The 17,489-nt window shown below is 41.8% G+C and overlaps 1 protein-coding gene across 3 annotated transcripts in view; it reads left to right on the top strand.

Annotated features, from left to right (window-relative positions):
• TGFBR3 (transforming growth factor beta receptor 3) overlaps positions 1 to 17,489 on the top strand; it is a 208,871-nt gene that overhangs the window by 159,665 nt on the left and 31,717 nt on the right. For all 3 annotated transcript variants that reach the window (XM_039236461.1, XM_039236462.1, XM_039236463.1), the window contains 5 exons: positions 5,117 to 5,306; positions 7,523 to 7,857; positions 8,266 to 8,418; positions 11,161 to 11,301; positions 11,450 to 11,608. In XM_039236461.1, the coding sequence (XP_039092392.1) occupies positions 5,117 to 5,306; positions 7,523 to 7,857; positions 8,266 to 8,418; positions 11,161 to 11,301; positions 11,450 to 11,608 (978 nt within the window). The remainder of the gene's footprint in view (positions 1 to 5,116; positions 5,307 to 7,522; positions 7,858 to 8,265; positions 8,419 to 11,160; positions 11,302 to 11,449; positions 11,609 to 17,489) is intronic.

The following is a 17,489-nucleotide window of genomic DNA, read 5'->3' as shown; positions in this document are numbered from 1 at the left end:
ATTTCTTTGTTTTGATGCATGGCAACAATTTAAGCTGTGCTTCTATGTGTTATTTTTGTGATGTTTTTGCTTTAATATGTATTATCTTTGTGAAGTTTCTGCTTCTCTTGAGTTCTCTCTGTTATTTTTCACTTTGTAAAATAGGCTCCTTCTTGGTTGCTCCTGACAAAGGAAGACAGTGTGGTAGCTAAAACCATGGCCTCTGGGGTCAAGATAGAGATTTGAATCCAGACTGCCATTTACGAATTGTGACCTTGGGCAAGTCCCTTAACCTCTCTGGACCCCAGTTGCCTCATTTGTGAAATTCCTGAAATGTATGCGTGTGCTTTCCAGTCAGAGTAAATGTAAAATAATGAGCACAATGGGGCCCTTCATGGTTGACAGTCCAGTAGTGGCCTCAGTGTCATGATACTGAATATCAGCTCTTAATTTGGGGTTAGGTATTTAAGGAAGGTGTGGAAAATTGGGGCGACCTGAGCTCATTGACTATTCTTTTTGAGATAAATACATGGTATTAGCAAACTTTTTTGCTTGCCTCTAACTTCTGAGGGCAAAACACTGATGCAAGACTCACAGTAATGGGGAGGTTAGTGAAATGATATAGGAAAAGTACCCCCAGCCTGTTTCCTAAGCATTATTTCCATGAGGGAAATGTGCTTAAGAATTATATTAGTTGGTTGGCATGGTAGGCAGAGAGCAGCTAGTTACCTAAAAAGTTAAATGTTGAAATTTGGTAAAAATAAATCTTTTTCAAATACGTTTACAGCACTGGGGCGCCTGGGTGGCTCAGTCGGTTGGGCAGCCGACTTCGGCTCAGGTCATGATCTTGCAGTTTGCGAGTTCAAGACCCGCGTCGGGCTCTGTGCTGACAGCTAGCTCAGAGCCTGGAGCCTGTTTCAGATTCTGTGTCTCCCTCTCTCTCTGACCCTCCCGTTCTCATGCTGTCTCTCTTTCTCTCTCTCAGAAATAAATAAAACATTAAAAAATTAAAAAAATATATATGCTTACAGCACTGTTTCACAGCATATTGCACAAACTACATTGAAAGTTCAAGATGTAATTTTTATGAAGATAATTACTTTAGCATCTCTTTGGAAGGCTCAGATTTTTGCATATTGCCTTTTTAAAAAATTGTGTCTGATTCCTCTTTCAGTACCTGCACTGAATCAGTTGGAGAGGGTTTTATGTTTTCACCATTTGGGGGGAGGGGTGCCCCTGGGTTTGGTGCTGTTCATTCATGGCACCTTTAGCGTGATCAAGTAGTGGACAAAGCCAGCACTCCAACGGGGCCGCCTCATGTACAAGCACTCTCCAGAAGCAGCAGGCAAAGCCACGAGCATACACATCTTAATTCTAAAGTACTGTAATTGTTTCTGGTTCCTGTGGTTTTTTTGTTTTTTGGGTTTTTTTTTTTTTTTTTAACTTTGAGAGGATCCAAATAAACCATCACGTGTGAGGGCAATACATTAATTTGGTGTTGAGAACAAAGCCCAGCCGCAATTTTCTGAAGTCAGAGCTGTTTCGATTGCTTTCCCTGGCATGGCCTGAGGGGTGTTGGTGACCTGGGGTGTCTGCAGCGTTTGCCGCCTGGCACACCAGCCAAATGTTTTTAATTTCAGAATAACAAAAACAGGAAAGGGAATCATGCTTTGAAAGGCAAAAAACATACGGGACATTTTAGTTCCCTGTTGGAGTTGTGTAAATGTTCTTTCGGTCCTGACCCTTCCGTGGCTCTTTCTGTACCTGAGCCTGTATGTGTTCCTGGTCCATGGCAGTCCTGGAGTTCACTCTGAGTGTCTTCACTTTTCATATGAATAAGACGGGCTGGAAATGAGATTGCTCATCCCAGAGCAAGATCTGTTTATATTCCTCTCTTTGGCTGTACTTCTGTTCCAGGCCAATTTTGGACAATGCATGACAACATTACTAAACAATTAGGTAATGTTTCATGATGTTCTTTTTTATTCCCCCAATCAGTTTCATGCTTTGTGATTTCCTAACTCCCAGTCTCAGATGTGAATTCTGACTATGCTCTGAAGCAAAGGTACCTGCTGCTACAAAAAAAGCATACATTCATGTTTAGAAAAGGGGAATGGTTCATAGTGGCCCTCTTCATAGTCTTTTCTTTAGAGACAGCCTGGTAGAGTGGAAAGAACCATGGCTTTGGTGGAACCCAACTGAATAATGGGGAACCCAACTGAATTCAAAGTCTGTATTTTTTGACTGTGAAATGGGTATGATGATTATTCCCACCTTGAGAGTTGTTGTGAGGTGTGGCAGAGTTCGTTCGTTCATTCATTCATTCATTTGCTCATTCAGAAGTATTTGTTAAGTCACCAGTGAATATTTCCTCTAAAGCACTTGACAAACTGTATGCACATGGTGAGTTCTCAGCCATGTGTGCTACTTAACTTCTGAGCAAGGGGGAGAGAAAGAGAAGGAGAGAGAGAAGCAGGGCTCGAGCTCACTGGATGTGTGGCTTGAACTCATGAACTGTGAGATCATGACCTGAGCTGAAGTCACATACTTACCTGACTGAGCCACCCAGGCACCCTCCTTATATTTTAAAGGAGAACTAAATAACCTACATAAGGCTTCTAGCACAGTGCCTGCCATAAAAAGGGACTTTATCTTCCTTCCACAAGAAACTTTTCAAAAGATTGTCTATAGGAGCAATTAACTTCTCTAAACAAAGTGAAAACAAAATGTCTGCTGAAGGAATTGTAAGCCACTTGATGGGGTAACTGTAAAGAAGAGCCCCATTAAACAACGAGTGGCATGTGTCTGCATGTAGGGAGTAGGGCACAGGTAGAATGTACCCTCCAAATGACAGAATGGTCCAAAGAGCCACAAAGGGCAGTACTGTGGACAAGAACAGGAATACTAGAAGTATCCACATTGCTATGCCCAGCTCTGGCTTCTTCTTCAGGTCCCCTATGGACCGTGTATAATCACATTTTGGAAGAACCTCCAAAACAAAAGAATCGATGGAAGAAATGTTTGGTTTCACTATTTCAAATGGCCTAAGCCCCTCAGTGTTGGTCAGAGCCAGCTTATTCTTAGAGAAGACATGTTTTAATCCCAGTGGGAATATGGACTACATCTCTGACCAACCTCTCTCCTGCACCATCAGTTCTGATGCAAATGTGTGTTGGGCACTGGAGGGGAAGGAGGGGAGGGAGGTATTCAGACTCTACCTCGCTCATCATCCTTCATGAAAATGTGGCTGAAACATAGTGGTGGTATTTGGAGACCCCCTTGAACACCCCCATTTGGAATCGCTACACTGAGGCCTTAGAAAGTCCTGGGGACTCCCTGTATCCCAGAAGTAGAGGGTGAGGAATTCGCTCATTGCTGGGAAGGAACCAATTTGCCAAGCCTTGCTGTTTTACAAATGTGTAGATAGATTTCTAGCCTTGTAAGTCCCGAGGCGTAATCAATATGAGTTGTACTGACAGCTCCTAGATTTAATATGGAAAGGTGTAAACAAATCATTCCATATTGGTACAAAAAAGACAGGTGGCGGTTGTGATGATAGTATTCTGGAAATACCGTATTTTCTCAGCTGTCCAACAACATGAAAGACTAGGGCAGATGAGGCCAAGCTGTGTTGTTTAGGCCAGTGTTACAACTCCCGCCAATCAAAACGACATGCTGCTTTAAAGACTAGAAGAAGCTGCGCCTAAGAAACTAAGTTTTAAGAACTAATTGGATCCTTCTTTACCGCATTTTTGTTTAGTTTTTTTTCTTTTAACCCTTCCTTCCTCTAAGGAATTTTCTCTGAATCAGAGTAAGAACTAGAATATTCTAACCTATGAAGCTGAGTTTTTCACAAATGGCTACAAAGCATGGTTAAAGTTCTGTCTGGCTCCTTTGCATGCATCATTGTGACTGGCCACTCTGGCACTTTTGGATAATCACTTTGGGTCACAGAAGAATATACTGGGGAAGATCCTTTAAGCTTTGAATTGAAAATATGTGTCCTCAGCCAATATCCCACCACCAAGAGGCCAAGAGAACTTAGAGCCTGTGAATCTTCGATGGTTTTATAGTGGGAAAGGATTAATATTTAGTCATGTTCGGGGCACACAGAATGGGAAACAAATGAGAATTTAGGAAAAAATGCTGCATGTATGCAGGAGAAAATAAGTGGGCATGGAAATTAAAGTGATTTTTATACAGCGTGAAAATGGCTTAATCTTCAGGCTGAAAGGGCTTTCCAGTCTTGTTGGAGCAGTTGTTGAAAATGTGGTGCCTTCGCTTTGGGATGTCCTCCGCAACACTCAGCTCCTTCACTATCTGACACAGTCACTGCTGTAGGAGCCAGAGGATGTGGAAACTCACTATCCGTTTCCTGGTCACTCAGTCCTTTCTCGAAGGGGTTGCTATCATTCAGTTCTAGTTTTGTAACTAATTACCAAGTAAGAGTCAGCTTACTTGTATTGCTGGATACAATATTGGTACTTAGAGGGACAATGACCCAAATTAACTTAATTAATTTTTAGAACACAAAAGCGAAGCATCTTCAGTTAATAACATGGACAAATGAATACAATTAACAGATTGCTGAAGTGGTCATAAATTGTAACTGAAGTATCAACACTCGTTTCACCATATGGAATATTTTAATAGTTTACAAAGATGAGATAGTCTCCACAGTGAAGTAACTAGGTTGTGCCTTCTTTCATTTAAATCTAGGGTTCAGAAATATGCATGGGCATATTTTTGGCAGCATAGCATGCACATTTGTATACTTTATACATCATTTTAAGTAAAAATAAGGGAAAGTTTGGTATGTAATATATATAATTTAAACATTTCATTAGCTCTAGTAGCATAGTAGGTAAACTTAGTGTGTAGCTACTTAGCAATCATTGGATTATTTTTATCAACATAAGCAACCCAAATGGTACGATCAAACAACATGAATAGATTTCTCTTAATATGCTGCTGAAGATTTTCACATCAGTGTTCTTACCCCACGGAGAGTAGGGATCAAGAGAATAAATAGTCCCTTCATATACAGTGTAGAATCTGTTCATTCCAGATATTGAATTTGTACTTAAAGCACTGTTTAGTTTTAGACTCACGAGTGAAATTTTGCTGTTATCTTCAGGCTCCTAACAGTATTGGCTTTGGGAAAGAGAGTGAAAGGTCCATGATAATGACCAAATCAGTAAGAGATGATATTCCTTCAACACAAGAGAATCTGTTCAAGTGGGCTTTGGACAATGGCTTTAGTCCAGTAACATCATATACAGTGGCTCCTGTGGCTAATAGATTCCATCTTCGGCTTGAAAACAATGGTAAGTATGACTTTTTTATTTTTTCTGTGGTAAAAATATCCCCCAAGTGAGGGGGGATATTTCCAATGAGGAACTCTCATTTCAGCTTATATGATACCGTTTTTCTCTTGTAAATTTTGATGATTCATTTGACTACATTTTACTATCAAGCTTCCGGTTTTCTAGAATCATGGTAGATTATTTTAAGGCAACGATCTTTGGTACAGATTTTTCTGTACCAAATTTTTTTGGTATAGTTGATTGCATGTTGGAGAACTTTGTTGTAGACCGCATAATTCACTGTGATTACATTAAGAACAAATTAGTCTGGCTTCTTCTCTCAGAAGTGCCTACTAATCACTGACAGCTGAGATGCAGAGCGGCTGGGGCTCTGGGGGAGAAGTCCTGGGTCAGACTGCATCTTATAGGACAGCAGTCATGAGGTGCTTCCTCTTCCTCACCCGGACGGAACACAAGAGTTATTACCCCAGTTGGATGGAGCAGAAAGTGGAATTTCAACAGGTCCTTGAGGTTTTCCAGAGCCTGTGGCTAGTGAGACTCAAAGCCCAGAGTTTTCTGATCCCTAAACCTGATCCTCACCCCCTGGTACTGCTACCAAGTGCAGTGCTGATAGATTGAAGGATAGGAATATGGGCCATTTGTTCACTGCTTGGGGCAAGTTTCTTAATTTCTGAGCCTCAGGTGCTTCCTCCTCAGTAGTATGGGAGAACAAATAGGCCCTACCTCAAAGGGTTGTTTTAAAGGTTTTTGTCAATATGCAAATTAAAAATCCTCCAAAGCTCTGGCTTCTTTTGGACCCATACAGCTGTGCCATCTTTTTCCAAAAGATAGTACTGAAGGAGAGTGAATGTCCCCAGTCATCTTCACTTCCTGCTCCCACTGAGATGGATTGACCTCAAGTGTTGACTTTGAGACTGGATATAAACAATACTGGGGAAATTTCTCTTCCCTAAATTGTTGACAATAGGACAGAACACTGAGTATTGATTATATGGAAATATGTCTCTCCCTTTGAAGGAGTAAAGGTGCCTAAGCAGCCTTTTCTTTTCTCCTTCAGGATTACGTTCTAGAAGGCCAGGGTGCTCAGACACCTGTTAGAATTTAGCAGGCAAAAAGGAGGTAGCAGATGTTGTTTCAAGAAATCCTTAAAGAATTCATTCTGAAGAATCTCTAGATTCAAGGGACGTATTTCAGTGGCACTTGAAAAATACTCTTGTCCCAATAACTTATTCAAATAATGGACTTTTTAAGGTTCATTTATTTATTTTTGAGACAGAGAACAAGCTGGGGAGGGGCAGAAAGAGAGAGAATCCCGAGAGAGAGAATCCACGCTGTTAGCACAGAGCCTGACTTGGGACTTGAAGTCACAAACCACAAGATTATGAGCTGAGCTGAAATCAAGAGTTGGAAGTTTAACCAACTGAGCCACCCAAGCACCCTTCGAATCATAGATTTTTATGTCTTTTAGTGCCTTAGAAATTATCTAGTCCAATGGTTCTCAACCTTGGCAGTACATTGGAATCATACAGGGAGCTTTTTTTTTAAAAGAAAATGTTTTTCAATGTTTTAAAATTTATTTCTGAGAGAGAGAGAGACAGCATGAACAGGGGAGCGTCAGAGAGAGAGGAAGACACAGGATCTGAAACAGGCTCCAGGCTCCGAGCTGGCTGTCAGCACAGAGCCCAACACGGGGCTCAGACCCACGAACCGTGAGATCATGACCTGAGCCGAAGTCGGACGCTTAACTGACTGAGCCACCCAGGTGCCCCTCATACAGGGAGCTTTAAAACATATTAAACATAATGTGATAAACATAACATGATAAACTCATCATTAATATGTTTTAATGATATCCAGAAAGTCTGATTTTAATTGGCTTGGGGCACAGCCTGGATGGGTACAGGGAATTTTTTTCAATCTCCCCAAATGATTTGAATGTAGAGGACTGATGATCTTGTCCAACCTCTTAATTTTAAAAATTAGAAAACCAAGACACAGAGAAGTAAGCCACTGGCCCAGAGCCACTCAGGCAGTTAGAAAGAGCACCAGGACTGGAATTTAGGTTTCTTAACTCTTCATCTCCTGTATACATTGCTTGATAAGAGTAATTTCACATACACTCATTCTATGCCAGTTCCTCTTGTACTTGCCTCTCATGATGATAATCATGGCCTGGCATCAAACACTGACAATGTTTTGCCTTCTGTCACCACCAGAGGAAATGAGAGATGAGGAAGTCCATACCATCCCTCCTGAGCTACGGATCCTGCTGGGCCCTGGCAGTCTGCCTGCCCTGGAGAACCCACCCATCCGGGGAGGGGGAGGCCGAAATGGAGGTTTCCCCTTTCCATTCCCCAATATCGCCAGGAGAGACCAGACAGAAAGGGGAGAAGATGGGACCGCCCAGCCAAGGGACCCTGTTGTCCCCAGCTTACGGCTGTTTCCTGGTCTCGAAGAGCCCAAGGAGGTGCAAGAGAATGTGGATATTTCCCTGTCAGTCAATTGTGACAATGAAAAGATGGTCGTATCTGTAGAAAAAGAGTCTTTTCAGGTCAGTGCAATTTCTTAAAGGAGAGAAAAGAAAGCTACCTCCCTCCCTGTCTTGCCCCAGAATGTGGTAGTTATTTCCCTCTAGCTCTTTCACTTTTGAACTCCCAGGACCTGAGACTGTTTTCTCAGTTGGATGGGCTCACTTCCCCTTGGCTTTGATTCTCACCCGGATCCTGTTATTCTCAGTTAAAGGGGGTTCCAGATCCTTGTGTGTCAATATTTTGCTATTGAGTTTCCAAAGCCAACAAACACAGTCATTGGTAGGCTGGGAAGAGAGGTAAGGGGGGAGAGGGGATGCAGGCCTCCAGCAACCAGTACAGTATGGGAAGACCAGGCAATACATATTTCCGGTATGCTGCAGAACTGCCTGTGGGCGCCCCCCTTATGTCTTTGGTGGTGGTTGTTTCAGGCCAGCAACTACTCAGGGATGGAGCTCACCCTGTTGGATCCTACCTGCAAGGCCAAGATGAATGGAACCCACTTCATTTTGGAGTCTCCCCTGAATGGCTGTGGTACTTGGCACCGGCGATCAGGCCCAGATGGCGTGATTTACTATAACTCTGTAAGTGCTCTCCAAAACAAAGCTTGGCCCTTTGCCAGATCTTTGCTGAATATTACCTTAAAATCAACCTTAAAATTTCTGTGAAAATGAGCAGAGGCATATACCCTAGGCCTAAACAAAGCCAAGTGTCAGGTCTCAACATATTGGATGTCCTTTGACCCTGAGTCTACACAGCTGAGATAGCCAGCTCCCTGGTCTTTGTGGCCTCATTTGAGTCTTGTCCAGAGGTGGGAGGACTTCTCCCTTCCTCGTGAACAAAAGAAACAAGAGAAATCCAAAAATGGCCCTCAGGAAATTATTAGTGTCCCTCTCCAACTCAAAGAAAGAGACTAAATTGAAAAAAATCTCCTACTTTTGAAATTCCCCAGAGGAAGACTCCACAGATTCCCCCAATGGTAACCACTACAGTAGCTAACCTGCACTTCTCAGAAATCATTCCTGTCAGCTCATTCATCTGATTCTTTTTTTTTTTTTCAGATGAAGCCTATTCTTGTGGAAATAGACACTAGACAGTGAATAATAAAAGAACTCGAAACATCAAGTTTCAAAAGAACTTTATAGTGTTAATTTTGCAGTTCAAGTTATACTTTTGATGGTAAAAATAAGGCTCAAAATCCCCGTGTCCGGCTTTGACATGATGTGTGTGTCTATGCTTCCAGCACCTAGTCCAGCTTTGGCATGGGACAGGGAGGACGCAACTCTCAATTCACATTCATCCCACTGTCCTTGAGTAGATACACTTGACCCATCCAGAGGAAAGACTGGAGATCAGGTGCTCTGTCAGTGTGGCTCATGTGGGGACTGACTCTATAGGCCCAAGTTTATTATTCTTCAGACTTAGAGTGTTTGAGCTTGGAAAGAACCTTAAGATGATCTCATTCAACTTCCTCATTTGACAGGTGAGGAAATTGAACTCCCAGGAGTTAAGAGACTTGCTTAGATTTGAGGAACTAGTTAACAGCAGAGCCAGGACTGAATCCAGCTTCCTGACCTCTCATCCACTAATCTTTCCCCGACACCAGGCTGGCCCAGCTAGTCTCCCATTGTTACTGGAATAATTTATTAACCTTTGACCTCTACAATGAATACATTCCTGCCAATTCCAACACTAATTTTCGTATATTGTCCAGTTTTTCCAGATATGATGCATAGCATATAGTACTGATATACTTGACTTTGGAATTTTAAACTTATATATAAATTAACACCAATAAGAGGCTCTGGTAATTTGTTATGTAAAAAAAAAAAAAAAAATCATTTGCCTCAGAAAAGAAAGGTATATCCTAAGCCCTTAAAATCTTTCTTCTCACACGCATGCCCATGTGTGTATGTCTGTGTGTGTATATGTGTGTATTATTATGATAATAATATCTAGGGTAAGAAATGCCCTAGGTACTTGCTTCAGGTACACCAATACTTTCTTGTGAGGACCTGGTAAATGGAAAGGCCATTTTTCTCTTCCTGTGTTACTCCCTTCATTGATTATTTTATAGAATGTAATTTTTTTAATGTTTTCTTTATTTCTGAGAGAGAGAGAGACAGCATGAGCAGGAGAGGGTCAGAGAGAGAGGGAGACACAGAATCTGAAACAGGCTCCAGGCTCTGAGCTAGCTGTCAGCACAGAGCCCGACGCGGGGCTTTTATCCACAAACCGTGAGATCATGACCTGAGCCAAAGTCGGACGCTTAACCAACTGAGCCACCCAGGCGCCGCCCTTCATTGATTCTTTTAGCTGCTTGCTCCAGTGATAACTATTTGTAGCAATTTCCAAAATTACTATATACTTTTGTTTTGCAACATATTCAGAAAATAAGCACATGAAGCAAAATCAGACCAAAAAATATGACTATTCTATGTACAGAAAAGAAATTAGGATTTTTTTTATGGAGTCAGAGTCCTCAGGTGAATTTTTTATGTTATCTAGAACAAACATAATGGAATAATGATTTCAACTAACATTAAGATAGATTGCCACAGAATAAAACAGGATTCTTTCCTGCACCATACAGAAACTAGGGGAGGAAATAAGGAAAAGATAGAGGAGTACAAAGGTAGGATGAGGAGAGGCTGGCTTAATAGTAGACATTAGGTACTTTGTTTCCAACTCAAACTGTATAGAAATCTCAATGGATACAAATGAGCCAGCTCTTAATATTTCTTAGAATTTTTGATACAAAGAGATATGGCCTAAGGAGAAGTCCCCTTCCCCTACAGGTTAGCCTGGAGGGGCCATTCACCCCTCCCTATTCCAGTGCCTAGTGTTTTCCCACCGTTTGAAACAAGTTTTATTCTTTCACAAGGAAAGGTGCATATTTTAGTTTGAGTTTTAATTTCAATGTACACTGGGTTTCTCTTTATTTTTAATCTCTTTGAAGATAAAATCCTAAAAAACCTTGGAGTTTTCGTTTTCTTTCTTTTTTTTTTTTTTTTTTTTTAAGAAAGGGTGAAAGTGAACAAGCCCAGAGAGAGAGAATCCTATGAGGGGTAGAGAGAGAGAAGTGGGGCTTACCTGGGACTCGTTTTTTTACCTGAAGTGGGACTCATGTTCACCCCATGTAGGACTCAGACTCACCAACTGTGAGATCATGACCTGAGCCAAAGTCAGATGCTTAACAATTGAGCCACTCAGGAGACCTGTTTTGTTTTGTTTTGAAGTCAGATTTTCAGTTTGCATCTGAATTATTACATTGGTGTTTGTGTGATTTGGTGTTTTAATGACACTGTGCTTTCTTTGCCTCTTAGATTGTGATGCAGATTCCATCGACTGGGGATAGCAGCGGCTGGCTAGATGGTTATGAAGATTTGGAGTCAGGTGATCATGGACTTCCAGGAGATATGGATGAAGGAGACACTTCCTTCTTCAGCCGACCTGAAATTGTGGTGGTATGTATTTGTTTGTAGTAGGTAGTTTGTGAGAAGTTGTCCTTTTGGTTGGCTTTAGTTAGGGACTGGGCCAAAGGTTGTAAAGTTCTAGGGTCTTCATCCTTCATTTGACTATGATTTATCTCTTTCGTTTGTTTGTTTTCATTAGTTTAATTGCAGCCTGCAGAGAGTGAGGAATCGCAGTAGCTTTCAGGACCCACTCCACAGGAACATCACTTTCAACATGGAGCTCTATAACACTGACCTCTTTCTCGTGCCCTCTCAGGGGGTCTTCTCTGTGGCAGAGAACGGACACATTTATGTTGAGGTATGAATCCTGAACATTAATTAGCCTTGGGATTTTAGGTTAGGGCTGAATTGTTTTTTTTGTTTGTTTGTTTGTTTTTACAAATAGTTTATTGTCAAATTAGTTTCCACATAACACTCAGTGCTCATCCCCACAAGTGCCCTCCTCCATGCCCATCCCCCCTCCCCCCACATCCATCAGTTCTCAGTTTTTGTCAGCATTCAAGAGGCTCTCATGGTTTGCCTCTCTCCCTTTCCCCCACCATTTCTGCCCTTCTTCTCTCCCTTGTTCCTCCGTCAAGTTCCTCCTAATCCTCCTATACGTGCAAACATGATATTTGTCCTTCTCTGCCTGACTTATTTCGCTCAGCATAACACCCTCAAGGTCCATCCATATTGCTCCACATGGCCAGATTTCATTGTTTCTCATTGCCATGTAGTATTCCATGGTACAGATGAACCACATCTTCTTGATCCATTCGTCCGTTGATGGACACTTAGGCTCTTTCCATGTTTTAGCTATTGTGGAGAGTGCTGCTGTGAACATTGGGGTCCATGTGCTCCTATGCATCAGCATTTCTATATCCCTTGGGTAAATTCCTAGCAGTGCTATTGCTGGGTCATAGGGGAGTTCTATTGTTAGTTTCCTGAGGAACCTCCACACTGTTTTCCAGAGGGGCTGTACCAGTTTACATTCCCACCAACAGTGTAGGAGGGTGGGTTAGGGCTGAATTGTAGCAGCTCCTGGGGCAGAACTCATCTTGTTCTTCCCCACAGCACTTCACCAGTTCTGGGTAAGGGCTTGCCTCAGGAAATACATCCAGATTGATTTCTTTTTCTTTTTTTTTTCTTTTTAATGTTTTATTTATTTCTAGGAGAGAGAAAGATCGTGTGAGCAGGGGAGGGTCAGAGAGAGAGGGAGTCACAGACACTGAAACAGGCTCCAGGCTCTGGTCTGGCAGTCAGCACAGAGCCCGACACGGGGCTTGAACCCACGAACCGCAAGATCATGACCTAAGCGAAAGTTGGACGTTTAACCGACTAAGCCACCCAGGCACCCCTCTTTTTTTTTTTTTTTTTAATGTTTATTTATTATTGAGAGAGTGAGAGAGGCAGAGCATGAGCAGCGGAGGAGCAGAGAGAGAGGGAGACACAGAACCCAAAGCAGGCTTCAAGCTGTGAGCTGTCAGCACAGAGCCCGATGCAGGGCCTGAACTCACGAGCTGTGAGATCATGACCTGAGCAGAAGTCGGACGCTCAACCCTGACTGAGCCACCAGGCGCCCACATCTGGTTTGATTTCTGACCAAAGCAAGACATTTCAGGATTTGCTACATGGAGAGAGCATTTTACAGATAAATGTTTTTTTGTTTCTGTTTTTTAATCAGCAATGTGAATTCTACTAATAAAGCCCTGTTCTTGCTTTGTCCTTAGCATTTTTGGAACAGGAGTTCAGAGCTGCAGTGTCAGGGTTAACCAGGAATATTTCACAGCACCTCACATACTATCTTTTAAATTGAACACACTTCAGTGAAGTGCTGTGCACTACCACATCTCATAAAGATTGAGGTTTTTGGTTTTTTTTACAGCAATAGCACTGCTGGGAATTTACCCAAGGGATACAGGAGTGCTGATGCATAGGGGCACATGAACCCCAATGTTCATAGCAGCACTCTCAACAATAGCCAAAACATGGAAAGAGCCTAAGTGTCCATCATCTGATGAACGGATCAAGAAGATGTGGTTTATCTATACGATGGAATACTACATGGCAATGAGAAACAATGAAATCTGGCCATGTGGAGCAACATGGATGGACCTTGAGGGTGTTATGCTGAGCAAAATGAGTCAGGCAGAGAAGGACAGTTACCATTATGTTTGCATGTATAGGAGGATTAGGAGGAACTTAACAGGACCATGGGGGAGAAGAAGGGGAAAAATAGTGGGGGAGAGGGAGGGAGGCAAACCATGAGAGACTCTTGAAAGCTGAGAACAAATTGAGGGCTGATGGGGGTGGAGGGGAGGGGAAGGGGCGTGATGAGCATGGAGGAGGGCACTTGTGGGGATGAGCACTGGGTGTTATATGGAAACCAAGTTGACAATAAACTATTTTTAAAAAAGATGGGTTTTTTTTAGATCATTATCCAAATGTATCTATAAACATACGAAACTATTTTGTATACATAATGGTAATGATTATGCATAGCATATATCTGTGGAATAACTGTAAAAATACTAGGTAGTGGTGGAAATAATGAAATAATAACATTTATTGCAGATTTATTTTGTGCCAAATTCAGGTTATAAGTGTTATAGTAATTTACTCTTCAAAGCAGTCTGATGAGACAAGACTACTGATATCACCATTTTAGGGATGAGGAAATTGAGGCACAGACTTGTCTAAGATTACATAGTAACTAGTGGAGTTCACAGTAGGGTCCTGAGCAGGTTGTCTGGCTCAAGAGCCCATAATGGTCTCTACTAGATGCTACTATCGTTCATCCTCAAAGTGCCACTTAAAGAGGAAGAAAATATAACCTCTTACAGGTGCAAATATTCAAGTTCAAGGTTAGATTCTAGAAAAAGAGAAATATCGCTATGGCCCCAGAACATCTGCTGGTCTTCCAGGAATGTCATTCTCTGATGAGCTACTTTTGGCACTCAACTGCAAGCTGGTGTTCTGCTTCACTGTGGGAGGAGTGAGAAGCTTACAGGGTGGAAACGGGGTGCTTCCATACGTTCAGAGTGACTTCAGAACACATATTTCTGTTTCAGAAAGACAAATAACTCTCACCTTTGTCCTCATTCTGGGATGGAGCCCACTGGCTCTAGACGTTTTCCTGGATCTCTCCTCTTTTTTGATTCCCTATTCTGAGAGGTCTTCTCTTTTTTAAGTACACCTTTTTTTTCCCCACTGGGGAAAATATACTGCTTTCTACATGCTGTTCCTAATTATAGATCTTTTCTTATCCAAGATCATTATTTTCTTCTTGCGTTTCTGGCTGCACAGTCCACATGTGCATTTGGTCAGTGACTCTCTACTGTGCCCTGGATGTTAGGGGCCCAGCTTAACTGCACTTTCTTGTTTTCCAAATGTGTGCCTGCTCCGCTGATTTATGGCTTTGCTGTTTTATGCTAATTAGTGGCCAGTCTTCCTCCTATAGCCTACTCTGGGGGTTTTGGTTTTTCTCCCCAGTCCACTTGAAATGCTTTTTTCTCCTTATTTTCACATTTATATGTTTTCATATATTGACTATATTTTTCTTCCTCTTTTTTAAAAAATGTTTTTAAGTGTATTTATTTATGAGAGAGAGAGACAGCATGAGGGGATAGGTGCAGAGAGAATCCGAAGCAGGCTCCAGGCTCCGAGCTATCAGCAAAGAGCCTGATGTGGGGCTCAAATTCACAGACCATGAAATCATGACCTGAGCTGAAGTCAGATGCTCAATTGACTGAGCCTCCCAGGCGCCCCTTTTTCTTTTTTCTTTTAATTTGAGTTAGTTAACATACTGTATAGTAGTGGTTTCAGGAGTAGAACCCAGTGATTCATCTCTTACATGTGACACCCAGTGCTCATCCTAACAAGTGTCCTCCTTCATGCCCATAACCCACTTAACCCATCCCCCCACCCACCTCCCCTCCGGCAACCCTCAAGTCTGTTCTCTGTATTTAACAGTCTCTTATGGTTTGCCTCCCTTTCTGTTTTATCTTATTTTTCCTTCCCTTCCCCTGCATTTATCTGTTAAGCTTCTCAAATTCCTCATGTGAGTAAAATCATATGATATCTGTCTTCCTCTGACTGACTTATTTTGCTTAGCAAAATACACTCTAGTTCCATCCACATTGTTGCAAACAGAAAGATTTCATTCTTTTTTCATCTCTGAGTAGTATTCCATTGTGTGTGTGTATGTCTGTGTGTGTGTGTGTGTACACATCTTCTTTATCCATTCATCAGTTGATGGACATTTGAACTCTTTGCATAATTTGGCCATTATTGAAAGAGCTGCTAATAACATTGGGGTACATGTGCCCCTTCGAATCAGCAAATGATAGCATTTCTGTTAGTTCATTTATCTTGGGGGGGCATAAAAAAACTGTTTATATCCTCCAAAATTTACATCTAGAATAGCACTACTAACTATAGCTGGCATTTCTTGACCGGCTGGGAACTGTGTTGTCTGTGTGCAATTGTGACTTTACAGACTCTCACAGTAACTCTTTCTGGTAGGTACTGGTGCCCTTATACTGTGTGGGGGGAAACTGAGACTCTGAGTTCACAGGGCGTGAGCACGCAGTCTCCGGAGGCTCATCTGCCCACCTCCCTCCAAGGCCTGTAGTCTTCCTCCTACTCACTTCCAGGCCATTTTAGAGTAAAAGACTAACTGACCATAGTTTTTCCTCTAAAGGAACTTTTTGGGATACCTTAGACTTTGTGCCACTACGTAGTTTCTTAAAGATTAGAGAAAAGATTTACATTTCTTCTTCTGTCTACATTTTTGCCTTGTGGATTCTGAGTTCGTGTTAAAGGGCACTTTTTAGTAATAGGATATATGTAATGTCATCTTTCCAAGCTATCTTATTTTTTAGAAATGTTGCCAAAACAATGGTGTGAATATTCACAGCCTATCAAACACTATTTCCTAGAAAGATTTCTGACTAGGTGATCTCCCAAGACCACATCTTGGGTTTGGTTGAATTGACCCTGTAGCTAGTGTGAAGTAGTTAAGAGAAAGTGGACTTGAGGTCAGAAGACCTGGGTTTAAGTCTTTGTTTTATCCAGGGCTTGCAACGTGGGATTTTGAACGAGTCATCCATCCTGGATGCTGTTTTTCCTCCATTTATAAAATGGAGATGAAAATATTTGTCTCACAAGATTGTTCAGAGAAGAATGAGCTTTAAGGCCCAACAAAGTGACATGATCACAATCATCTTCATTGTTGAGTGTCTTGCAATTAACCATGTAGGGATCTTTCGAAATAGTGCTATACCCTCTGCAATGTCAGGGATTTCCCCTGGGTGCTCAGAATGAAAAGTGTGTTTATATCTCCACGCTTTTTGAAAGGATTCTGGGGCTATTGGCTTTTGGTTAAGGACTAACTTTATTTCTAAAGTGTTTTAAGTTTACTTTGACCCTAAGTTTAGTCAAAGAATGAGGCATGAGGGGAAAGGCAGTTCACACAGTATCCATGTGTCACCAAACGGAGAATCCACTCTGGTTTGGGGATTTTAGCTGAGTTCAGGATAGTTGAGGTTTGAATTCTGTTTACACTTGGCTAAACACCACTTCCTGTTTCTAAAGAAAAGAACCTTAACAAGGTTTGGACGTAGCCCATACAAATGTTTTGTAAGAGGGAAGTATAATGAGTTGGAAACGTTTCCAGATTAGATTTCCCTTAAAATACCCTGGGGCTTAAAGAGCGAAGGGAGAGTACTTGGCAAGGCCTGTTTTGGACCTGTGAGCAGCTAGGACACTTTGCCAGGCTCGTGATCGCCACCAGATTGCACGGTTCCTGACACCAAATGGGCCAGCTCTGCCTGCTCACTATGAAGCAGGACTTGAGATGAATCTGTAGCTTTACCACAGTGTTTTAGGCTCATTCTGACTTGTTGCAGTTGAGAAGTTCCATCCTCTCTGCCTAGGTTAAATAGATTTTGCCTCTACTTTATTTTTTTGAGCAATTTCGAAAAATAGCTTGTGCTACAGGTGGTACACTATTCAGACATAATACAGTATTATGACATCAGGGGCTTTGCCTGTTGGCATTTGTTTATTTTGGAAAATGCATTTTAGGTGCATGCTGTGATTTTATTTTTTTTCTCCCAGGGGACTTAGAGGAGGTTGATGAGATTTATTCATCTTGCATTAGATTCTTCCAGACCGGCATTGGAACCAAATAATTCACC

This window comes from Hyaena hyaena, unplaced genomic scaffold (genome assembly GCF_003009895.1).
Source record: "Hyaena hyaena isolate Hyena2069 unplaced genomic scaffold, ASM300989v1 scaffold_111, whole genome shotgun sequence".
NCBI lineage: Eukaryota > Metazoa > Chordata > Mammalia > Carnivora > Hyaenidae > Hyaena > Hyaena hyaena.
The sequence above is the reverse complement of the archived record's forward strand: the minus strand, read 5'-3'. Positions and strand labels throughout refer to the sequence as shown.